The 25,888-nt window shown below is 41.5% G+C and overlaps 1 protein-coding gene across 3 annotated transcripts; it reads right to left on the bottom strand.

The window, feature by feature from the left end:
- Nucleotides 1-733: 733 nt before the first annotated feature.
- Nucleotides 734-25,576, bottom strand: elmod1 (ELMO/CED-12 domain containing 1). Of its 3 annotated transcripts, none has more exons than XM_088320666.1 (12): nucleotides 25,442-25,576; nucleotides 23,084-23,150; nucleotides 17,636-17,781; nucleotides 15,756-15,784; nucleotides 14,812-14,909; nucleotides 14,617-14,746; nucleotides 13,773-13,906; nucleotides 9,722-9,790; nucleotides 8,614-8,634; nucleotides 6,142-6,189; nucleotides 5,341-5,474; nucleotides 734-4,452 (listed from the first exon to the last, which is right to left on the bottom strand). In XM_088320666.1, the coding sequence occupies exons 2-12, from the start codon at nucleotides 23,098-23,100 to the stop codon at nucleotides 4,277-4,279; spliced, it is 1,002 nt and encodes a 333-aa protein (XP_088176792.1). In that variant the 5' UTR covers nucleotides 23,101-23,150; nucleotides 25,442-25,576; the 3' UTR covers nucleotides 734-4,276. The 3 variants fall into 3 exon arrangements, with proteins under 3 accessions (XP_088176792.1, XP_088176790.1, XP_088176791.1); XM_088320664.1 differs by lacking the exon at nucleotides 25,442-25,576 and adding an exon at nucleotides 25,104-25,290; XM_088320665.1 differs by lacking the exons at nucleotides 8,614-8,634; nucleotides 25,442-25,576 and adding an exon at nucleotides 25,104-25,285.
- Between the last annotated feature and the right edge of the window lie 312 nt (nucleotides 25,577-25,888).

The raw sequence follows: 25,888 nt of genomic DNA, 5'->3' as shown, positions 1-25,888 counted from the left end.
TTTTTTCTTTCATTTTTTTCTTTCTTTTTCTTCCTTTTTTATTTCTTTCCTGCTCTTTCTTTTTTTCTTTCGCTTTCTTTCTTTTTTGCATTCTTTCTTTTCTCTTTCTTTCTTCCTTTCTATCTTTTTTTTTCTTTCTATTTGTTTTCTATTTCTTCCTTTTTTATTTCTTTCCTTCTATGTCATCCTTTTTTATTTCTTTGCTGCTCTTTCTTTTTTCTTTCGCTTTTTTTCTCTTTTTGCATTCATTTCTTTTTTCTTTCTTTCTGGCTTTCTTTCTTTCTTTCTTTCTATCTATTTCTTCCTTTTCTATTTCTTCCTTTTTATTTCTTTCTTTCTATTTCTTCCTTTTTTATTTCTTTCTTTCTTTCTCTTTCTTTCTTTCTTTCTTTCGGTTTCTTTCTTTTGGTTTCTTTCCTTCTCTTTCTTTCTCTCTTTCTCTTTCTTTCTCTTTCTTTCTCTTTCTTTCTCTTTCTTTCTTTCTTTCTCTTTCTTTCTCTTTCTTTCTTTCTATTTTTCTCTTTCTTTCTCTTTCTTTCTGTTTCCATCCCTCTTATTTTCTCCTTAATCTACCATTTTGGCCTCTGAGAATTGTTTTCTTACATGATGTGACCCTTAAACTGAGATGAGTCCGACACCCCTGTTCTACAACAGTCCACCCACGCCATGCACAAATGGCGGATTTTTCCGCGCCACAAATTTATCCCCCAAAAAAACGGAACCACTCTTTAAATGTCTTTCCCTTCTTTTTTTATTGTGTTCTCCAATGCACAGCACAAATAAATCACGAGAGTTACGATATCTACTCCGGACATTTCCGAGAATGTCGTCAATAAAGCGTTGACACTCCACAGGCGAGAAAAAAGGCAAATAAATGGAAACATATACATCTTGGGTGAAGCAGCATGTGGCTCCAGGATGAAGATGACGCCATACTGTATATAATCTTTTCTTTTTCCCGTCGAGTTATTTTTTTGTCCCATGGCCTCATCGTTGTAAACTATAACTCAGCACGAATAAAGCACATCAAAACATCGAAACAATCCCGTGGTGAGCAAACAATTCTAAATTATTGCTTTGGCAGATGTCAGACATTGAAAGTGTCACATTCGATGAATTTAAACGGAAACAATCGTTAATGTGTGAGACATTCATTAGAAAAAATGTATTTTTTTTTAAATATAGGCAAATGAGAAGCATTCAAACACATTCGAAATATTGGCAAGTTTCGTGTGTGTGTGTAAGCAAAACGAGTGTAACGAGGTGGGAGAAAGAACGTCTCAGGTTTTCGCAATCGAGGTTTGATTCCCTTATATGGTTGTATTTCGCCATGATGCCGCCAGAGGACAGCAAAGCAAGTCTTTTGTGTAGGGTAAAACTACAGTGAACCCTCGCTTTAACGCTGTTCACTGTTTCTTACAGTCTCACTTATTTGCACGTCATCGAGTTCTGCATTCGTATTGGCTAAACCGGGGGTCAGCAACAAGCAGGACTGGGATCAGATGCGGCTCTTTGGCGTTCCCTAGTGGCTTTGCAAAAAATGTTTGATAATGGAAAAATATTTGGTTTCAGCAGCAGGACAAACATGACACAAACATTTTAAACTTTTTCCAATGAATACAAATTTCCATTACACAATATATGTTGCCTTCCTTATAGGGCTTATATAAAGCTTTAAGATGTTTGTTATTTTTGTTTTGGTCCAATGTGGCTCTTTCAACATTTTTTGTTGCCCAACCTTGGGTTAAACAATCTCTTGGCTCAAAAACGTGGCTGTTTAATCATGTACAGGTTAGCTTGCCAGATTTACTTACATACGTGCAAATTATTTTCTATTGACTTTTTATTTATTTGTAAAACAATTGTGAAAACACGAGACCTTTTAGGTAATCGACGGTACACTGCGACAACAAAAAAGTTGCCAAATTTTTAAAGGTTTTCCCAAATATAATTTGACCTTAGTGTCGGGGCTGCCGAGGGCTCTCCTGTTTTGTTGGCTCCCGGGTGGCGCTCGTTGGCTGCCCACCGTGTGTTGTTTGGCTGGGTAGTCTGGCGTTAGCGTCGGTTTTGCCTACCACTTGGTTCACTCCCCGCTGGCTTCACGTTCGTTGCTGTAGTCATTGCAGCATTTCTTTGTTGGTTCCCCGTTAGCCTAGCTGCTCACTGCGTGTTTTCCGAACGCTAGTTTTGACGTGTGCCTTGGTCTATTCCCGGCCGGCTTCACGTTTATCGTCATGGGCGTTTCCGCTTTTCGTTGTTAGTTCCCGGTCAGTCTGGTTGCTCACTGCGTGTTTTTTCAACGGCTAGCTTGCCGTTAACGCTAGTTTTGACGCGTCCCTTGGTCTACTCCCTGCCTGCTTGGCGTTTATTGTCGTAGCCGTTTCTGCTTTTCGTTGTTGTTTCCCGTTTAGCCTGGTTGCTCACTGGCTGTTTTCTGACCGGCTAGCTTGGCGTTAACGCTAGTTTTGACATGTCCCTTGGTTTATTCAGACGGCTTTGCATTTATCGTTTTATGTTGTTGCCACTTTTTGTTGTTGGCTCCAGGTTAGCCTAGCTGCTCACTGCGTGTTTTTTGTTTGGCTAGCTTGGCGTTAACGCTAGTTTTGACGTAGGCCTTGGTCTATTCCCGGCCGGATGAACGATTATCGTCATAGCAGGTTCTGCTTTTCGTTGTTGGTTCCAGGCTGGCCTAGCTGCTCACTGCCTGTTTTTTGATCGGCTAGCCTGCCGTTAACGCTAGTTTTGAGGTGTCCCTTGGTCTATTCCCGGCCTGCTTTGCGTTTATTGTCGTAGCCATTTCTGCTTTTCGTTGTTGTTTCCCGGTTAGCCTGGTGCTCACTGCCTGTTTTTTGACCAGCTAGCTTGGGGTTGATACTTTTTTGATGTGTCGTTTGGTCTAATCCCGGCCTGCTTCGCGTTTATTGTCGTAGCCATTTCCGCTTTTCGTTGTTGGTTCCAGGTTAGCCGAGGCTATGACCGTCTTTTGTTGATCGTCCCGGTTAGCCCCCGTTAGCTTTTCGTGTCTTCGGGTTTTTGCCAGTTAGCCCTTTTTAGGCTGCTCGCCTTTGTTCTACTATTACTGCATCCACCTACGACACAACGCCAAGGCTCTCTCTACAAAAACTACCAAAACTTTGCTTCAAACACTTGTAACCTCTTCGACTCATTAACGCGTCAATCCATATACAGTGGAACCTCGGTTCTCGACCATAATCCGTTCCAGAACCCTGTTCGAAAACCGATTTGGTCGATCACCCATTAAAAGTAATGTAAAATCGTTTAAATCCGTTCCAACACCCTGAATGTTTACCAAGAACGTAAACATGAAGCTAACCCAAGCTAATCGTACGTTCGCGTTAGCGTAATCTTCCGTACGAAATATTTCGCTAACATGAACGTGTAAAAATTAAAAAAAAAAGGATTATGAATAGGATTTCTCACCTTGGTGGTGGACGGTGGGAGAGAAAAATCATCAAAAGTTTTTCAACCTCTTCCAAAACTTGCGGCAGTTGCTTGCTTATAGCGCTAAATTCCTTAGCCGCATCACTCGATTTCACAGCCTCCTTATTCTTTACTATCGTACGGATAGTAGATTTAGCCATGCTGTATTCACTAGCAAGATCGGAAATTCGTACACCTCTTTCATATTTAGCTATTATGTCTTTCTTAAAGGCAATAGTTGGACGAACAACTTTTTTCACCTGTCCTGCTTGCACCGACCTTCTTCGGAGGCATATTTAGGGGCTAAAACACCCGTACGCCGCTCAGCATCGCACCCTAGCGTACCGGCGTTCGAACTCCGATTTTTTGACCGAACAGCGAAGCAAGAATTTCTCGTAATTTTTTGTCGAACACCGATTTGTCCGAACTGAGAGGCGTTCGAAAACCGAGGTTCCACTGTACTAGGGTGACGGTGTTCCTCCGATGATGTCACAGCTAAGAGGACAAAGAGAAGACATGCTGTCTTCAAAATGCACCATCTCAGAAAATAATTGGGGTATTTTATGCAAATACCATGTACTATTTCCTCACATTTTGCGTGTTCGAAGAATTTGGAATTACCTTTACCAAGGTTGTTGACTCACACCTGATTAAAACTGAAGTCCTGTGACTCCCGTCTCCCACCTCTGCAAAAGTGTGCGATACAATCATCTAAATAAAAGTGATACGACAGTGGTGCCACAATCGTGACGTAGGACGCTGGTGGTGTAGTATCGAATGTAAAAAAAAAAAAGCGATATCGGGCTATGTGACAGGTGACGGTGGGTGAGTGAGCCTAAAGGTTGACCAGGTGGAGGTCGGAGGCGGAAAAGCGAGGGCAGAGGACCGCGTCGGGGTCCCGAAGCTGCCGCAGCAACCGGCGGTGGAACTTTGCGCGTACCCTGTTGAACTCCATGATGTCGCTGGGGTCTTCCTCCATCCAGAAGCGATGGAACTCTTGCATCAGGTAACCTGACACACACAGAGTCCAAGCAGTATTTCGTTACCGAGTATAGTGGAGATTGCTGTGCCGGCTGGCTGCAAAATTTGTCGGTACGTTACCGGGCTGTTACGTGCTTTGGATATAATATTCCCTCGCTTTATCACGGCTGATTCGTTATTTTGCAGGTTTTCATCATGCGTAGTGAAGGATTTTTATTTTATTTATTTGACTATAAGGGATTTAATATAATACAAATTACATTTGTTGAATGCAGAGGGGATTTTTCACAGGAGGCTGAAGGTCGAGGACAGGTCGCGCCGTTCTAAGTGTAGAGTGTATTGGCTGGGGAATTTTGATAGCGGGAATTAGGCCTTGTTTTGATAAACGCTTGGCATTGCTTTGAGCTGATAAGCTTTCTTGTTGGGAGTCCTTTAGACGTGGCGGCGTCTTACGGCGAGGAGGAAGTGAAGTTGGCACCTGACCCTTTCGGAATCAGTAGTGCAATAAAGCAGCGAGATTATTTTTAGAATTTTAAATTGATAGTACAGACATTCATTGTAAAATAAAATATTTAGTAAGCACAGTACATTTATTTGTTAATCAATTTATACTAATATAATACTTTTTGGAACACATCCTCTGTGAAAAAAGGATTATTCTACAGGTAACATCCGTCTATTACAATGGCGCCACCGGCTGCAGGTACGTAGTTAGTGTAGCGGTAGATTGCTGTGCCGGCTGGCTACCAAGATTGTCAGATGTGATGCCAGGCTGCTACACACTACTGTGCCAGACATTTAATAAAAAGAATAAACATCTGCTGGCCGTGGTGGTAAATGTATTTATAAACATGTATATAAATAGGTTTTTCCAGAGAAATGATCCAATTATTTGTAGAATAGAAGATTTTAACTCACAGAAAGTCTGCTGCAGGTGAGGCAGTGTGGCCATTTCGGGGGCCACATTGTACAGATGCGTCTTCAGGGCCCCGCTCACCAGGAGTGAGTATGCCAAATCCGTGATGTTGATGCCCACGATGGCGAATGAATAGCTGTGGGGAAGCAGGACTGTATCGGTTATCGGTATCGGATGTTAATGCCCACGATAGCGAATGAGTAGCGGTTGGGAAGCAGGATTGTATCGGTTATCGATATTGGATATTGATGCCCACAATGGCGAATGAGTAGCTGTGGGGAAGCAGGACTGTATCGGTTGTTTCTTTTTCTTCTCTTTCCTTTCAGTTGATCTTTCTCTCTCTCTCTCTTTTCATCTCTCTCATGATCTATCTTTTTTTCTTTCTCCGTCTCTCTTCCTCTCCTCTCCTTTTTCTCTTTCTATCTTTCTTTATTTCTCCTTCTCTGTCTTTATTAATCCCTCTCTTTCACTCTTTCTGTCCCTCGATCCCTTTTCTCTTTCTCTCTTTGTCCTCTATTTGTCTCTATATTTGTATCTCTCTGTCTCCATCTTTCTCTATTATCTCTTATTTCATTCCTTCTATCCCTCTTTCTCGCTGTGTCCCTAGCCCCCCTCTCTCTCTATTACTTTTATTCTTATTTTTTTCTCTTCCTCACTTTCTCTACCTCTCTTTCCCTTTCTTTTTTCTCTTTAATCTATTATTCCTGCCCCCGAGAGAGTTTTTTCCCTACCATGTTTCCCCCGAGCTAAAAGGTGGGTAACACCCCTGCTTTAACACTTGGTGAAATTATTTAGAGCCTTACCCGATAGCTTTGTCATCATTCCGTTGCAATTCTGATGGATTTTCCTCGCTGCACACACACAAAAACACATTAACATGCTGCTGCAAAGGTGCTTATGATTCACTCGGAACCCAAAAAAGGTTCTTGAACATGGTATCATCAATACTGCCATGTAGAACAGTGGTCGGCAACATTTTCTGTACCACAGACCGATTCATTTTCAAGGCCCGGTCCAAGGGTGGCAGTAAACATGTTTTGCCATTTTCTAAAATAATAATGATGATAACATTAGCAACAATAACGAGCATAAATCCATTGTGTCGTCATGTGGAACATTTAAATGTCCTCGTAACTGTAAGGGAAATTATAGATTGAATGTGGCTTTTTATGATTTTATCCTCAAAAGTGGCTTAAAGAAGCCAACGATTATATCCAGGTGTTGTTTGTATTCTTGCAACAAATGTATGGCCTCCGCTTTGGTGCTGGGAAGTGCAGGGAAGAGCTTTCCTCCCTACATTCCTTTCTTTTTACAGTGACATATTGTACCTTTTGTGTTAAAAAGCTTCACTTTCCTTACTGCTTATTTATTATGGTCACACGCCATTTAGTGGCCAGCAATTTTTACTTCATTTAAACATGTGATTTCTGTCTAAACCAATCAGATTATTTTCTTGTGTTCATGTGACCTCGCTTAAGCCAATCAGACTTGTTGTTCTATGCCTGTGCTTTCCAAATAAATGAGTCTTTCGCCATAGGGGGAGCGTGATTTATCCCTGAAGCACGCACCACCGATGGAAGGGCTATCAAAAATCTAAATCTCCTACTCTTATTGTGTTCTTTTCTTCATCCTGATACGATCTAAATTTTTAACCTTGACAGTAACATCACACCAAAATCACACTTATTCGTTTTCTGAACCGCTTGCCCATCTTAACCATGATTTTGGAATGTGAGAGGAGTGTGCCCGAGGGTACGGGGAAAACGTGCAAACTCCACACAAGGAGGCAGGTTGCTGGAATTTAACCCAGAACTGTCAGGGTCTGGCATACCTCCTAACACCAGAGGGCCCCGGCAGGTATTTTGAACTGGGCAGAGGTGTGTGCAATGATCACACACACACTTTGTCGGGTCATTTCAAGTTCTTCTTTTTTGTCTTTTCCACAAAAATAAATCTAATTTTTGAAGCGTTCCTGTGTACTGCTTTTAAAGCCATTAGTCAAATAGCTGGAGATGTATGTCTGTACTTTCAATTTTTTTTATATCAAAATATATATTTCAGATTTCATGCAAAAAATTGATTAAAACACAAGTTTTTTTTTATAAATAATGTACTTCTTAAAGGTGCTGTACAGTATGAAACTTTTTAAGTCACTGACGGCATCTTCTGGCTCATTACTGCAGGCTCTTTCAAGCACCTTATAATGCACGTGCAAGTATGTGCATTTCTTAGATGCGCTCAAATAAACTCTTCTTTTTTTCATCTTTTTTGGGGTTTGGGTATGATTTTGGACTGCTCTTGAAATAGCCCTTTTCTGACTTTCACCAGTTTCATGCTAAACTAACAAAAATTGCGGTCCACTTTTTAAGTCATGCTCTTTGTGTTGTTTTCACTTCTACTCCAGGTTTGTTCGTCTCATTGTTACTCTATTCCTTGCAGTTTCCATTTCCAGTTTCAGTTGTTGTACTTTGAATTTTGTCTGGTTTTGATCTTGTTTCTAGTTTCTTGTGAGTTGCTTTTGTTCCCACTTGTTTGTTTTGTACTTTGATCTGGATTTTTTTAAATAAATACCATCCTCTTTTTGAGGAACCTCTGCCTGCAGTACCCACCTCCTCCAAGTGGGTAGATCATCCATTACCTTGAGGGACGTCTGAACTGTGAAGCAGATGTGCTAATAGCAACACATTCTGGTAGCCATCGTGGTTTTTTTTACGCAAAACGTAGGTTTTTTTACGCAAGCATGCTAAGTGATAAACAAAAACTCATTAAATGAACAACCCCAGCAAAAAAAATTGGGAGTTATGTGGTCCCGCTGTCATGTTCTTGACTTAGGGACCTGTCCAACCTCCAATTCTTTTCCATATCGGCAAGCTTGCAATCTTTCTAGCATGATGCAGTTGACCATACTCCACTTTGATTTGCTATTAGCGCAACCGTTTGGTTTAATTTATCCTTCACTGTCGGGAATCCTCGTTTCCATGGTGACAGTTGCAACTGCGCCAGTCCGTGCAAAACACTCTGATTGAGTTTAAACGTAGCACCTCAAACCCCAAGTTCAAGTTCAGTCTGAATTGTAGCAGTGTTATTAAAACAAGAGGTAAAAATATGGAGCTTTTTTTTCTGTCTGTACGGCCCTGTACCGTCCGCGAACCGGTGGTTGCCGACCACTGATCTAGAATAGAAAATGATGAGGAATGCTTCGAATCAGTGGCCGCTCAATGGATTCTGTAAAAAAAGGGCGTGGAATCGGTGGCTGGTGAGTGACGATGGAGTACCTGGGGCCCCCTCGTACACTCCTGAGGCGGGCGTGGCAATGAGGCGGAGGTGAGGAAGCGTGAGTCGGAACAGACAGAAGAAGCTCACTCAGATGCTGATGGCAAAGCAAACCAAAGCAGTCATGCAATCAACACACTGTGACGAGGAAGTGATCGACCCGGGTGGAGAAGGACGGAAGCCAACCGACACGGAATTTTCAATCTTGAACGGGTCGAAAGCTTCCAACTGTATGTCGTGAAACTGAGTGTGTAGGACAGGGGTGGGCCAACTAAAACTCGCAGGCCACACGCTTGGTGTGGACTAGAGGTAAGATCGGGCCTAAATAATACAACCCGACCCGAGTCGCGGGTAGAAAAACCCGAACCCGCCCAAACCCGACTGATTAACTTGATTTGATAAACGAGCCCAAAATCAACCTGAAACTTTAATTTCCCGCCAAAGTAAACACAAAGTCAAACTGAACCAAATGACACCGAAAAGAAAATCAAATCCTGCCGATAACTAATAGTGAAAGATTTGGCCAAAAGCAGAAAGAAAGTTTGTAAAGCTTGTAAGTTAGTGACAAGTAGCAGAAATGACATCTGACGTGAGGGAGGTGGAAGGGGGAAACCGCGCGTCTTTTACCCAAACCCTGAGGATAAAAATGCATTTGGAGTTAGTGATTTAGAGTTAAACTGATAGCTCGGTGGGCATTTTCTTTATCTTAATAATGACTTGAGTAAAAGTAAGGGCATGCTGTGTAGATCCTCCACAAAAGAAAAAAAAAGCTTGAGAGAGAAGCCTGACTTGTTGACAGACGGGTTCAGGTCGTGTTCGGGCCCGGGACAAAGATCTTACCTCTAGTGTGGACAGATCGATATAATTAGCGATATTAGCGTACAAAGCAAGTACTTGGATCGGATCAATACTATTACTGAGATTGATATTTCCCCCCTTCACCAAGCACCACTTCTACACCTAGAAAGCTCAGCCCCTATTTTATAACCCAATGCGGCCTGCGACTCAAAAAGATTGCCCACCCCTGGTGTATGATTCCAGACGGTGGCAGTGAAGTAAGCAGTATTATTAGAAAAACTACAATTATACAGAAAATTTTGTGTAACATACTTGTTCTTGGGCAACAAAGAGTCGTGGAGCATCTGCAGAGCTGTCGCCTTGTCATGTTCCGCAAAGTACCTGAAGATCCACATTCAAATGAGTAAAAACAAAGTCAACAAAGTCAGATAAGTTGACTTGATGGAATAATTCGCTATTAAAAGGATGTCGCATCATAAAGTCACAAAAAAGCTAAGATGGAGCAACTAAAATCAGCTAATTTGCATGTTAACTTATCCCTGAGTAATGACATTAACTGTAAGGGAAATTATGGTCTAAATCTGCCTTTTATACTCTTATATCTTTTATACTCTTATACTTTTATATACTCCTAGACTCTTACTTTTGTACTCTTATATCTTTATATGTTTATATTTTTATAGTAAACTCAATAATTGTGTGGTTTTACAAATTTGAGTTGTGCTCAGAGGTACTCACCTTCAAAGTCAAAAGAATAAGTTCCCAGACACCAACTATGTGTCCCTCATTTAAATGCTAAAACTTGAAAGGCCACTAACAGGTTCCTAGGTTACTCCTTATGCTAGCTTATCCGTTAAAAAGAACTTCCAGGTGCTTATCAAACAATGAACTACTGTGGTGTCCAAGACTCCTTATTCTAGCTTATCACATAAATCATTTTGCTTTTCTCACTCCTAGGAACCGCTAGACAAAGGAAGTCTGTGATCCGCTAGTATCAGGGATAAAGGATACGGCCTTCGATGTACTGGACTGTCTCAGAAAATTAGAATATTGTGATAAAGTTCTTTATTTTCTGTAATGCAATTAAAAAAACAAAAATGTCATACATTCTGGATTCATTACACATCAACTGAACTATTTCAAGACTTTTATTATTTGAATATTGCTGATTTTGGCTTACAGCTGAAAAAAACTCAAAAATCCTATCTCAAAATATTAGAATACTTCCTCAGACCAAGTAAAAAAAAAAATAATAATAATAATAACAGCAAAACTAAATCAAAACATTTGAAAATGTCCATTGATGCACTCAGTACTTGGTTGGGAATCCTTTTGCACGGATTACTGCATCAATCCGGCGTGGCATGGAGGCAATCAGCCTGTGGCATTGCTGAGGTGTTATTGATGCCCAGGATGCTTCGATAGCGGCCTTCAGCTCATTTGCATTTGTAGGTCTGGTGTCTTTCATCTTCTTCTTAACTATACCCCACAAATTCTCGATGGGGTTCAGGTCAGGGGAATTAGCAGGCCAATCAAGGACAGTGATGCCATGGTCAGTGCACCAGTTACTGGTGGTTTTGGCACTGTGGGCAGGTGCCAGATCATGCTGGAAAATGAAATACTCATCTCCATAGAGCTTTTCAGCAGATGGAAGCATGTAGTGCTCTAAAATCTCTTGGTACACAGTTGCATTTACTCTGGACTTGATGAAACACAGTGGACCAACACCAGCAGCTGACACGGCTCCCCAAACCATTGCTGACTGTGGGAACTTCACACTGGATTTCAAGCAACTTGGATTTTGCTCTTCTCCAGCCTTTCTCCAGACTCTGGCGCCTTGACTTCCAAATGAAATGCAAAACTTGCTTCCGTCTGAAAAGAGGACTTTGGACCACTCTGCAACTGTCCAGTGCTTCTTCTCCATAGCCCAAGTCAGACGCTTCTTCCGTTGTCTTGAGTTCAGAAGTGGCTTGACCATGGGAATACGGCTATTGTAGCCCATTTCCCGGACACGTCTGTGAACTGTGGCTTTTGATACCTGGACTCCAGCTTCAGCCCACTGTCTTTGAAGCTCCCCCAAATTCTGGAAGCGGCTCTTCTTCACAATTTTGTTAAGGCTGCGGTCATCTCTCTTGGTTGTGCAGCGTTTCCGGCCACATTTTTCCCTTCCATCAGACTTTTTGTGGATATGCTTTGAAACTGCACTCTGTGAACAGCCTGCTCTTTGAGAAATTTCTTTTTGTGTCTTACCCTCCTGATGGAGGGTATCAATGATGGTCCTCTGGACAGCAGTCAGATCAGCAGTGATTCGGTTTACTGAACCAAGCTGAGTGTTTTTAAGGCTCCGGAAACCCTCGCAAGGTGTTTCGAGTTAATTAGATGATTCAGGTGATTGGTTGAATAGCCTACTTGTATACTTTTTCATGATATTCTAATATTTTGAGATAGGATTTTTGAGTTTTTTTCAGCTGTAAGCCAAAATCAGCAATATTCAAATAATAAAAGACTTGAAATAGTTCAGTTGATGTGTAATGAATCCAGAATGTATGACATTTTTGTTTTTTTAATTGCATTACAGAAAATAAAGAACTTTATCACAATATTCTAATTTTCTGAGACAGTCCAGTATATTGTTATGTTAGCTTGCCCCCTAGTGGAAGAGTGTACTCTCTTCTTTCTGTGTTTATTGTTAAGTTAAAGTGCCCTCTAGTGGCTAGCAATGTATATCACACCATGTAACCAAATAAATTGTTTGTCTTTTAATGCCTCCTTCAAGCACGTGATTTATTTTATCCTCCAATCAGAATCCTTGTAACTGAATAAGAAAGGCACTCACGTTTCTGTCCGTGGGATTCCTTTCATGGTAATCTAGGAGTGCAGTCGTCTTGTGTTTTGTACTCGCTTTTGTTTGATAAATAATTGTTTGATAAATAACTTTTTGAGTTTTTCCTTGCCCGGATGTAGGTTTTAGATCAGGGGATGGTTTAATAATAGTCTGTAGTTTGCAATAGTCTGTGCTCTGTGCAGCTCTTTGAGACTCCCTGTGATTGAGGGTGTCACAAATAAACATAACTTGACTTGACTAACAGTGGCTACCTGCAAGCCACAGGCCACAACTAAGTAACTAACATGAATAGCTAGATTAGGAAACGGGAGACAAAGGGAGTTTATTATATGTTTGTCAGAGCAAAGTAGAAAAGTCTAAAGGTTTTTTTAATACAATACAGGCAAATGGCTTAGCATTGGCCGGGAGCTGCGTTAACCAATTTGCCTCCAGAGGGGCCCTATGAAACCAGACCAAACGAAAGCAGATGTTTATCAATTTTGTTGGTATTTATTTGAGGTGCCTTGAATGAAACCTAACTAAAGACACTCGCGGTGGCCTAAAGTACAACTGTGTAAATTTTCACGAAAATCGAGTTAGCCGTTTCGGAGCGTATAAGTCACGTACAATCACACACACACACAAATCGGGATTTATAAAGTAGTTTAGAGTTGATAGATTAGATTTAGATACAGACTTAGATTCAGATTTAGATTTAGATTAATAACCATGCAAAGCACCACAGTGTTTATTAATCTTACCTGAATAGTCTTTCAAAGCATGCTAATGCTAATTACAATTGCTAACCATTTTGGCAATAGCTATTTCTTCCTGAATTGTAGAACTCTGTTTTCTTTTAAGATATAATATAACCATGTAAGGAACCAAAGTGTTTTTTACTTCAATAGAATTTACTAGCATGCTAATAGTGATCGCAATTCCCAATCATAGAGCGAAAGGGTCGACAACCCAAATTGTTAAGAGAGCCATATTAGACCATAAAAACAACAACATATGATTGGAACCGCAACAAATGAAAATCTTAGTCTTTAAGGAAGGCAACACATACTGCATATATTTACTGTACATTTATAGTCATTGGAAAACATTAATAATGTTTGTGTAATGTTCAACAGAAACCACATCATTTTCCATTATCAAACTTTTTTGAAAAAGTGCCAGGGAGCCACTAGAGAGCGCCAAAGCTTGATTGTTTTTTGCCTTTAATGGCGATCATACACATAGAATAAGAAATATTTCGCAGCTACTTTATTACTTATAAATATTTTAAAATAAGTGTTATCCTAGATAGCAAATTGTAGCAGCTAATGCTAAATCAGATTGCTAACATTTTAGCATAAGCTCGTTTTCTTGGTGTTGTGTGGAAAGAAGATGTATCCCAAAATTTAATTTGCTTCCTTTTAATGATCGTTTTTTTCTTAATTCATCAACAAAAAAAGATAACATGTCCTAAAATTGACAAAAAATCGACCAATGGGTAAGAATTGATTTTCTGTTTCTGGTGTGAGACGTTCTTACAGCAAATTGTGGAGACCCAGCAGCCCCATTCCTCGAAAGTCCGTCTTGGGATCGCTGCCTTGGAATCCGATCTCGCACCACTGCTTGGAAATGCGTCCGCTGAGGGGTGTGTCCGGACGTAACTCCTTCCACAACTGCGATAAAAAAGGAAATAAAGTGACAGTGTGTAACATTCGCCACTAGAGGTCGTTGTAGCTTCAAATGAAGCCTGTGCGTTGGAAGAAGACACACTACGGGAGCCCAAAAGGATACTGCTTCCAGAACATCTCATCTCATCTCATCTCATTAGCTACACCGCTTATCCTCAGTAGGGTCGCGGGGGTGCTGGAGCCCATCCCAGCAATCATCGGGCAGTGGGCAGGGGACACCCTGAACTGGTTGCCAGCCAATCGCAGGGCACACGGGGACAGACAACTCACTCGCTCAGTCACACCTAGGGACAATTTGGACCGGCCAATTCACCTGAAATGCATGTCTTTGGAATGTGGGAGGAAACCGGAGTGCCCGGAGGAAACCCACGCAAGCACGGGGAGAACATACAAACTCCGCACAGGAAGTCTGGAGCTGGATTTGAACCAGATTTTCTTTAGTGACGCCAGCAATATACAGCCGAAGCGGCTGAAAAGAGCAGGTCGCTGGAGTTGGTCAGAGCCTAACTCTAGATAGATAGATAGATTTCTCAAATGTAGATTATTAGAAAATATTTTTTTGTTTTTGTTTTCAATAAATTTGAAGCCTGAAATATGGCAAAATGTAAAAAAAAAAGTCTAGGGAGTCAGTACTTTTGCAAGGCCCTATTTCTTAACACCACCAGCTTTATAATATTTTTAAGTAACAAACTCACCTTCATCAACATCTCCTCGTGCTGCTGGTTCTCGCAGTCATACGGCTCCCGGCGGAGCTTCTCCACCTCAGCCACCAAGTTCCTGTAGCCGACAATTTGGAGCAGGCTGGCCTGGAGGGAGATGCCCAACCTGGAGAAAGAAAGAATATCCCGAATCAGACCCGGGTTCCGTTTTCTAGAGCGATGGAGTCGTACTGAGGGTTGGTGTCAGGGTTGATCTTCTTCAGGGCCATGATGTCCTCGATGCTTTTCTCCACCGTGTCAGGATGGGCGCTGAGGGCGGATCGCAGCAGCTGCAGAGAAAAATGCTTTGAACTGGATAGGGACTGTACAAGAGGTTCCGAAAGACTTAGGCACATTTTGACATTGAATATCTCGGAAATATAAAAACACATGTGGTTTATTTAGAAAGCTTGTAATCTCAATTTTTACATGGTGTCACGGTTGCCATGGCGCCCAATTGGCCCCGCCCGTGTGGCACCAGCTGCGGCTCGTTGACAGATTGGCTTTCCGTCTGTTTAAGCTCAGTGCTCTCACTCTTCCTTTGTCAGTCCGTCAACGAACCTCTGCCCCGCAAGACGTGGGTTTTTGACTCGGTCCTGTTTTACTGTTGGTATTTCCTGTGTGGTATTGTTCCCGTTTATTTTGTCCTTTTTTAATATTATTTTCCAGTTTTGTTCCCCTTTTAGTTTGTCCTGTTTAATTTCGATATCCTGTTTTGATATCAATCCTGTCTGTCCCGTTGTTTAATATCGGTTTACAGTTTTGTTCCCGTCTAGCTTGTCGGGTTTATTTTCGATATCCTGTTTTGATATCAATCCAGTCTGTCCTGTTCTGTCCAGTATCGACCCCATCTGTCCGATATCTGGTCGGGCAATTGGTATAGATCTCGTCGGCCTCTGGCTTCCTATCATTGCTGCCCAACGTGCATGACTCCCCATTTCCCGTAAAATAAAAGGCTTGTGTGAGAAACGTCACGCATTTGGGTCCTGATCCTGTTCCGGTTCTTGACAAAAGATTTCTGAATTCACCAGATGTGTTTTATATCCTTAAACCTTCCGAGATAATTAATTTCAAAATTTCATTCAAAACTTGAAAAATTGAGGGTTTGTTATTTAGAGATACGATTCAATAGTCACCTCATTTTTGGAGTACTTCAGAGATGATTCTGCAAGGGAAGCAGGAGACAAAGTTGGAGATTGTGTTCAGATCAACAGCCATTTTTAAATTCAAATGCACTTGTTAGTTTCTTAAACATGTTATCACCCTCACTGTCACGGTTGCCCGTTGCCCTCACTTGCTTCCCTCCTATTTCAGCTCAGTGCTCTCACTCACACCTTGTCAGTCCGTCAACGAACCTCTGCACCCGCAAGACGCGTGTTTTGACTCTGTCTGGTATCGGTCCCGTCTATCTCGTCCTGTTTGATATCTGACTCCAGTCCCCAGTGTCTGGTATCGATCCCGTCTGTCTCGTCCTGTCTGATATCTGACTCCAGTCCCCAGTATTGGGTATCGATACCATCTATCTCGTCCTGTTTGATATCTGACTCCAGTCTCCAGTGTCTGGTATCGATTCCGTCTGTCTCGTCCTGCTTGATATCTTGCTACAGTCTCCGGTATCCGGAATCAATTCCGCCTTTCTCATGCTGTCCGATATCTTGCGCCAGTCTCCAGTATCCGGAATCGATCCCGTCTGTCTCGTCCTGCCCTGATATCTGACTCCAGTCTCCAGTATCTGGGACCGATCCTGTCCAGTATCTATCCCATCAGTCCGGTATCTGCTCGTGCATCTGGTATCGTTCCTGTCTGTTACGTCCTGTCCGGTATTGACCCCGTCTGTCCGGTATCTGCTAATGTATCTGGTATTGATAATGTATCTGGTATTGATCCCGTTGGCCTCTGGGTTCCTGTTTTTCCACGCCTCTCTCTTACTTCTTCCACTCAGCAATCGCCGAATCACTGCCGTTTGTGTTCACGCACATGACTGCCCCATTCCCATAAAGTTTGTGTGAAGACGTTACGCATCTGGGTCCTCCTCCTGTTCCGGTTCTGATACTCCCTCTGTTTTTATTTAAAAAATGAGATTTTGTTCTTTTTTTTGAATCCAAGTTACCATCATTTTATCTATCGATTCTAAAATGAATGCTACACTATCTGCTAGATAAAGTTATTTCGTGGAACTTCATAAGACATATATTATTCATGGTAAAAAAACGATTATCTATAAACAAATATAAAATCTATTATAATTAATGTACAATGCAGAAGATTACAAATAACCCTAACCTTCTGCTAGAAACAAGTAACTGAATATAAATTCAATATACATGTATTAAATAGAAAAATATTGGTGAATAAGAAATCTACTATCTGAGTAAAAGTACCGTAAATTCCGGACTACAGAGCGCACCTGATTATAAGCCGCACCCACCCCATTTTAAGAGGAAAACCGATTTTGTACTTACACAAGCCGCACCTGTATATAAGCCGCATGCGCCCACATCAAAACATGTAACACAAACACAAAATTAACCCATACCCGACTTTAAGTCCCGCGATTGAAACTGAATGTCCTTCATTAAAGTACACAGTCCAAAATTCACAGCCGGCAAAATGAACGGAAAATTATACCGGTACTTAAGGTTTGCTGCAGACCTGCAGAGTCCGGGTCCCGTTGAAAGTAATCCAAGGAAAAAAGTGTATATTTCCAAAGGTAAGGGTGGGAAAAATATATATCCACTATTGGTAGATTGATATTCGGATCTGATGCCTTTTCACATGTCATTTGAAACACAGGTGGCCCAGTAGTATACCGTAAAACCTTGTGTAGTAACGCATACGAATAAATACTGCATTCATTTCGATTATTTTTTGGGGCGGTATCTAAGGCGCACCGAGTTATAAGGCGCACTTTCAAATTGGGTTTTTTAGGTGCGCCTAAGAGTCTGAAATATACGGTACTCGGATTTGGGAAATAAAATTTAGTTGTTGTCCCGACATGAGGTGAGCAGAAACTCACCAATCTTGAGCGTCCTACGGGCGCCATGTTTGTTGTTGTAGCAGATCCGTTGTAACTCACAGCGTCCGGTAAGCTTGCGTGCCACCAATTTGAGGCCTCGCCACAAACATTTGCAGTAAAGGAAAACCAAGAACTGACTCAACACCCTGAAAGACAGAAGACAGACCACAAATAAATCCATTAGGTTGTCTTACTTTCATGTTTTTGTACAGTTAGATCTCTTTAGTGTACTTAGGTGGATTGTGAAAAGTGTGATAAGATTGTACTGCAGTGGCCAGCCACGCATTTCAAACCTAGGTCTTCAATGATGGCCTTTAAGAATGTGTCATTTGTGAACAAACCGGCTCTCTGACTCGGCTCTTGGAAGTGAAGGACAGGAGCCGTCTCTCCACGGATCAAAAGCAGGTTTCCTTTGAGACGCTTGTTTTCTCTTGTGATTGGTCAATACTTACCGTAAATTCCGGACTATAAGCCGCTACTTTTTTCCCAAATGTTCAGCCCTGCGGCTTATTCAGTGAAGGGGCCAATTTATGGAATTTTTCTAACGGCCACCAGCGGCGTTGGAGTATAAAAGGTAAGATTAAGACCAGTAGAATATGTGCGCCAAGAAAGACTGCAAACTCTAAGTTTATGCATACATTGCCTGTAAAGGAAAGGTACGTTCCGATAATGAGGAATACGCTCTTGATGGCGATAATTGTGAAGAGGAATTTGAGGACGATCTACCATGAATTTCACAATCACGGGATGCTTTCTTTTGACAGGCACGCTTTATGCATTGCAACGAGATCCTACTAGCGTGTTGGTACCGTTCAAAGGCACGGTTTGGGATGAAAGTTATATTATTATTATTAAAGCTTTGAAAACTCTCTCGGTGTACCGTCTTTCTTCGTAAATATGTGTAAGCATGTATAGAATGTATTTGCAACTGTATATTTTTGTAATGTATTTATTTGAGAGATTTATTCTGTTATGTGTTCTACGAGCGAATCAAAAAGAAGGGGCGGAGCAAACGCGGGCTGATGGGAAGTGGGGTAAAGCTGAGTTACCGGTAGATCTGTCTGTTGTCGCAGCGGACAATAGTGGATATATATTTTTCCCACCCTTAACTTTGGAAATATACATTTTGTTTCCTTGGATTACTTTCAACGGGACCCGGACTTTACAAGTCTGCATCACACGTTAATTACGGGTTTCATTTTCCATTCATGATGCCGATTGCGGTTCTAAGTTTGTCTTGTGGCTAGGATAGCTATCTGGGTTTGATTCTAGCTGAATATGATATTCTAAAATTATTGTATGTGACGGCTGAGGCAGCACGGCGGCGAAGTGGTTAGCCAGCCCGGTATTGCAGTACTTCCGGGCACGGTGCATTCGCAATGATCGCAGCAATGCTTTAGGGCTAGGACCTTAGCTTAGCCTTTTGGCTGAGAGTAAGTGTCCCGGCTCCTAGGCTTTGTAGCGTATTATGAACTGACCGATAACGGAAAATGGATAATGAATAACGAAGATAGAACAATAACCCTTAAAAACCCCAAACCCCCCCCAGTTTCAATTGTAAAAGTTTTAATTGTGGAACTTGCAGCCTGGTCTGGATTAAACTTGTAATTGTGTCACAAGTTTTAATGCGTGCGAATGCGGCTTGTTCAGAGGTGCGGTTTGTGTAAGTACGAAAGTGGCAAATCATTTAAAAAGCGGTGGGTGCGGCTTATAATCAGGTGCGCTCTATAGTCCGGATTTTAAGGAATGTCTGTTTACCCCATGGATTCTTTGTTGTTGACTTTAAATGTATTAAGTATCAAAAAGATTAAAACATTTTTGTATTTCATCAATTTTTCATACATCTGTGAATATTTTAATTTATGTTTTTGGGGTATAACGTGGTTCACATAATAAATGTAAACTCTGTCATTGTATTTCATTGTTAATTTGTTGTTGCACTGAAAAGTCAATATTTTAGATAACATTTTGTTGTGTGTTTTTCAGAGTTTGAGTTGCTTGATATCAAATTTGCTCAGTATAAAAATGAGTTAAAAATTCACAGTACAATGAAAAAAATAAATGCAATTATAATTTAGTAGAATTAGACTGCGTTACCGCCCTCTAGCTGACATTTCCCAAGGCCTTCCAGTAAGCCCTCATTTTGCCAACACAAAATCTGATTGGCTAAACCAACAGCTTTCTCAAACTCTGATGAAATGGTACATGGCCTTCAGGATTTTTTGTGAAGGCCTCTATGTAGATCTCTGAGCCTAAGAAGAACTAACGTTTGAATTGTGATTGGTTAAATGCTTAAATATAAAAGCACACATCTGTAAGCAGGGGAGAAAGCAATGAAAGGATGCTGACAGACAATTTGGAATTATTAATAAATATTCATTGACAAAATATACACATGATTCATATATCTTTAGGCAAACAGAGAAGGCCTTGAAGGCCCTGACGACCCACCAATGTTGAAATGTGTCAATGCTGTAGCGTTTGTAGGTCATTAAATCATTTTAATCAAAAATAGTTTGACAAATTGATGAGGCAAACTTGCGTTCGTCTCGCCTATTAGGGCGCCACAGCAGTTTTTAGCTATTTTTATCGGAAAAAATGGCTGAAACCCTTCAATGTCAATCTCACAATCTAAAGTGGGGCTACATTCTCAATTTAATCGTGTTTTTTCTTACATGGCAAGTTTCTGTTTCAAATATTCATGGGAATTTTTTTAACTCAAATCTACAGAAGAAAATTGAATAGAACACAACACTTGGGACTAAACAATACAGTTGAGGGATGGCGAGGAAGATATCCACATGTCAAAACAAAATAAAGAGGGAGAGACAACCACTAACTTAAGCTTGCTTTAGGGAAACTTTTGGGTAACAGTTTGGAAATTAGTCGTTATTCAAACCTGATCAATAATCTCCAGGGCACTTCAATTTATACTCTGATCAACTAACTGATGTTTTAGGTCGCTTCTTGGTCAAGCAAGAGAACCGTTTTTCCCATTACCTGTCTATTTTTAGGTTTTGGTTTACCTACACAAACAGTAATTGAATGACCTACCTGTATAAAAGTAATTGTCAACCATTTTTAACTGCACACTCGTGAATCCTACAAGCCACCGTCCATTTTGTGCTCGGAATATTCTGTAATAATAAAACTTTAAAGAAACTGCTTTTTCTGCTCCAGCGCTTTTTTTACCTGTCTCACAATCAGATGTAAAATAACACTCGTAGGAAGGAAAAGTCCTTCCCTCTTCAGTCGGTAAGTATGTAGGGTTGTAGGTAGGTAGGTAGGTAAGAAGGTACATAGGGAGGTTGATAGGTAGGTAGGTAGGTAGGTAGGTAGGTAGGTAGGTAGGTAGGTAGGTAGGTAGGTAGGTAGGTAGGTAGGTAGGTAGGTAGGTAGGTAGACAGGTAGGTAGGTAGGTTGTCATGATTGCTGGTTCGGGGCACCTGCGACTGCCCTGTTGGAGCTGACCGCCCTGGTCGTTTATTGGCTCTCTGACTCTTTTTAAACCCCAGTCTTCCAAGAGGAAGCTGTCAGACCGTCTGCAAACCTATGCTCTCAGCTAGGCAAGCTCTGTCCTGCCCTGTTTTTTCCTGCCTGATACCTGTTGCCGACCGGTTTCTGGAACCGTTTCTGCTTTGCTCCCCCGTCTCGGCCGTCGACCTGTTTTGCGATGTTTCCTGCCTGATACCTGTTGCCGACCTCTTTTCCGGACTCATTACTGCCATTGCTCCTCTGTCCCGGCCATCGACCTGTTTTCTCGCTGTCTACGACTACCCTCGCTCGACACGGAAGGGCCACTTCCGTGTTCCTGCCTTCAGCTACCCTTGACCGTCGATTATCGGATCGTAGAATTAAGCACTGCTCTTTTCCTCAATAAAAACTGAGTAAACAAATACCTGGGTGTGCAGCTGGACAACAAACTGGACTGGACTGCCAACACAGAAGCTCTATGTAGGAAAGGCCAAAGCCGACTTTACTTCCTCAGAAGGCTGGCCTCCTTCAAAATCTGCAAAAAGCTCCTGAAAATATTCTATGAGACAGTTGTGGCAAGCGCCCTCTTCTATGCGACAGCGTGTTGGGGAGGCAGCGTCAAGAAGAAGGATGCCTCTCGTCTCAATAAACTGGTGAGGAAAGCGAGCTCTGTTGTGGGCACAGAGCTGGACAGCCTGACAACAGTAGCTGAGAGACGGGCACTGGAAAAGCTGCGGTCAATCATGGACAATCCATCGCATCCACTACACAGCATTATCTCCAGACAGAAGAGCAGTTTCAGCGACAGACTGCTGTCACTGTCTTGTACTACGGACAGACTGAAGAGATTTTTTCTTCCTCATGCCATGAGGCTCTTTAACTCTACCCGGCAGAGTAAAAGCCCACATTAAACCACACCCCCTACATTGCATATTCCCGCATTTTATTGCAATATGTATTCTGTGTAGCACTATTCATATATTGTATACAACACGCTACAGTGGGCATTTGCACGTCACATTGGGTATTTGTATATTGTATTCTTTTTGCTTTATTATTGTATTGTCTCAGCTCAGGGATGGTGCTGGAAATGTGAATTTCCCTCCCGGGATGAATAAAGTATCTATCTATCTATCTATCTATCTATCTATCTATCTATCTAAAACGAACGCTATCGGTCCTGTCTCCGTTTCTGGCTTGTGACATAGGGAGGTAGGTGGATAGGTAGGTAGGTAAGTAGGTAGTTAGGTAGGTAAGAAGGTACATAGGTAAGAAGGTACATAGCCAAGTTGGTAGGTAGGTAGGTAAGAAGGTACATAGGGAGGTTGGTAGGTAGGTAGGTAAGAAGGTACATGGGGAGGTTGGTAGGTAGGTAGCTAGGTAAGAAGGTACATAGGGAGGTTGGTAGGTAGGTAGTTAGGTGGGTAGGTACATAGGGCGGTTGGTAGGTAGGTAAGAAGGTACATAGAGAGGTTGGTAGGTAGGTAAGAAGGTACATAGAGAGGTTGGTAGGTAGGTAGGTACATAGGGAGGTTGGTAGGTAGGTAGGTACATAGGGAGGTTGGTAGGTAGGTAGGTAGTTGGGTAGGTAAGAAGGTACATAGGGATGTTGGTAGTTAGGTAGGTAGGTAGGTAAGAAGGTACATAGGGAGGTTGGTAGGTAGGTAAGAAGGTACATAGGGTGGGAGGTAGTTAGGTAGGAATATACATAAATTAGAGCAATCAGAGCAGAGGATAAAGATTTTCTATTCATTCTTAGCGAAAAATAGAAACTGACAGACGTCTTTAGCAGAGATTGCCCAACACCTTCGTGGAATCAATAATAGTGCTAAGAATAGAATAGACAGCGTTGTTTTGTTACAGCGTAAAATCAATAAAGCTTTCTATTAGGAGAACACAGGGATTCATTTCCGAAGAGCATCATAATTGAATTCCATCGATGGACAAAATGGAGGGAGGGGAGTCTCGACTTACCTCAGAAAGTGCTTCATGATGCTGGGTGTTTTTGTTGCTGTGGCTGGGGGCGGTGTTAAAGGGTGACCTGCAAAGACAGCATAATGAAATGATGAGAGAGGAGGGGAAAAAAGCTTTACCTACACAGTCATTGTAACTGTGTGGAGAATACAGTAATCAGTCTCTATTCATGATTTTTGTATACAATGAATACAATTTTAGGGTAAAATACCTCCTGAAAGGGAATACTATGTAAAGAATTATTGTGAAATTCTATGTGAAACATAAATCCTCAATTTTTTGTTGAAAACCCCCAAAGTGTATTTAGACTTCTTATAGTAGGGGTCTCCAACCTTTTCAAGCAGAGAGCCAATTTTTGTTATTAATTAGCGAAAAATTCACATTTGATATGCATTTTTTAAAATAAATATGTTATAACATGTTAATAACATGTTATTTTTATGTTCGTACTAAATTATTACTGTCTTAATTATTGGAAGTAAGGTGAAATAGACTCAGTTAACCACTAAAAAAAAAATCATTTTCTAAAAAATCACTATTACCCAGCACCTGTGAGCTATTTTCAGAACACATCTGCGGGCACCTCAGCTGTCCTGAGGGGACACCTTGGTGCTGTGGGGCACCCTGTTGAAACCCCCTTTTTTATAGGATATACATTTCTCATTTTCTTGGACAAGCATGAGTCATTTAGCAAGATTATTAATTTTTGAGAAAATACAAATATTAAGAAGGAAATGTGTTTTAATACATATACCTATAGACATCTTGGCAAAGATTTGCAAAATGATCCGTCAAACAGGACAGTGGCCATCTGCATGGACAACATCACTCATAATTATGCTACCACAGAAAGGAAACCTTCAACTATGCTCCAACTACAGAACTATCAGTCACATTAGCCATGCAAGTAAAGTTATACGAAAGGTTTTAATGAAAAGACTCAAACCACAGGCTGTAAAAAAATCTAGCTGAAGAACAGGCAGGTTTCAAGGAGGGAAGGAACACCACAGAACAGATTTTTAATCAGCATATCCTATGTGAGGAGTTGCAACAACACTAGAGAAACCTCTATCACGTGTTTGTGGATTGCAAGAAGGTGTTTGACCAAGTATGGAAAGCCACACTGTGGATTTCAAGACGGTGGTCATGAAAGCCGCATTGTGGGACACCATAAAGAAGTACAACATGGGCCAGAAACTACTTCAGACCATTGAACAGCCGCATACCAATATCCACAGTGCAATAATGTTATAGAGCAAGTTTCAAACCACAGACAAGGCTGCATTCTCACTCCAACTGTATTTAACATCTTTCTGGAGATGATCATGACCAAAGCCATGGACCATCAAGTAGGTACAGGAGACATCACATCAATAACCTCCTTTATTACGATTATTTTCCTTTTTTTAAGAACTAACACTCACGGCACCTCATCATCAAGTTAATTCCTCAAAATACAAAAATGTCCCTATGAAAAAATGCTTTACCTCGAAAATACATATTTTATTTCTCAAGTATTTCATAGGATACATATTTCTCATTGATGAAAAACAAAAACAGCATATTTTTTTTCTTTTTGGTATCCTAATACTTCATTTGTCGGTGATAAGAAGGAGTGGAGAGGTGTTGTGAAAGGATAGTGGGATTGTGGACGCGTTCTTAAGGATGGGCTGGGCACCCGTATGATGCAGCAGGGGTAAACCAGTGAAAGCTGTCGGGCCGCGCTGTTGAACAAAAGAGTGTGTTGTGTCACCCTGACCCGAGTGACATGGCCGCTTTCTGGTGTCCCGTTTCATCTGGAGGGACGAAAGCATGACCAACTTAGGTGCCGAGGTGCCTAACTTATTTGGGTGTTTGGGCAATTGGGTTGGCCATGGTCCAAAAAAATTTGTGTGTATTTTTTTCTTTTTCTTTTTTTCTCTTTTATTTTCTTTGTTATTGTATGTGTTTTTCTTGCTGTCGGTCACCCCTCTTGAGGGATATGACAAGGTAGATAGATAGATAGATAAATACTTCATACTGGTGGTTCGCTTCCGGCCCGCGGGTCCTACGTTGTCCCCAACGGCTGCAGGCCTACATCTGAGGAACTGTCCATGGTGCGCATCCATTGACGAGCGAGACATCTTTTTTTTTTGCGTTTCTTCCCGATGTACAGTATTCTACACTTGCGACGATTTAAATTCGTGACCCACTAAAATCTTACGACAGGAAAAAAAAGATAGAAATTCCTCTCTTGCTGTAATAATCTGATTAAAGGCAACGCGTCACATTTGCATAATCCGCAACCATGCACCGCGGCGCCCTCCGCCTTGCAAGGTCGCCACGTCACAAAATACGTTTTATAAAAGAGGATCTCACCGTTTTTTTAGATCCTTTCAAGAGCAGTGAAAGCGGACGACGTGCAGCTTCGTGTTTCGCCCCCGTCACTCAGCTCCAGACGTCCGCTTCTCCTCCATGATGACGCCGTTGTGTAAGGACGTAGCCGAAAGGGGGCGCCAAAGAGCGGTGACGTCACTTTTTGTGGAGGGGCGGAACTCTGTCCTGCGGACCGATCCAGCGAGAACGCCAATATGGATACAGAAATAAATGAAGATCCCAATGATGAATAAAGAAGAACAATAAGCCTTAAAAAATCCCCCCCCCCCCAATGATGAATGAATGAATGAACAGGGTTGGGTAGGGTTACTTTAACTTGATTACTTTCCATTACTTTTGGATTACTCCAATACCAAATATGCTAATAAAAGACAAAAGAAACTAAATATGAATAAAATGATGACTCACAACACGTGGTAATAGCTTTCT

The sequence above is a fragment of the Urocampus carinirostris genome, chromosome 17 (assembly GCF_059441175.1).
Source record: "Urocampus carinirostris isolate Australia breed hairy pipefish chromosome 17, RoL_Ucar_1.0, whole genome shotgun sequence".
In the NCBI taxonomy this organism is placed as follows: Eukaryota; Metazoa; Chordata; class Actinopteri; order Syngnathiformes; family Syngnathidae; genus Urocampus; species Urocampus carinirostris.
Note: the sequence above shows the minus strand (reverse complement) of the source record. Positions and strands in the feature narration are given on the sequence as shown.

Coding starts and splice junctions, on each gene's coding strand:
- elmod1 (XM_088320664.1), bottom strand. CDS start 25,206: ATGTCTCGCTCGTCAATGGATGCGCACCATGGACAGTTCCTCAGATGT. Junction 14,747..14,811: donor AACCCTGACACCAACCCTCA/GTACGACTCCAT, acceptor TTCTTTCTCCAG/GTTGGGCATCTCCCTCCAGG. Junction 4,453..5,340: donor TCACCTGCAGCAGACTTTCT/GTGAGTTAAAAT, acceptor TGTGTGTGTCAG/GTTACCTGATGCAAGAGTTC.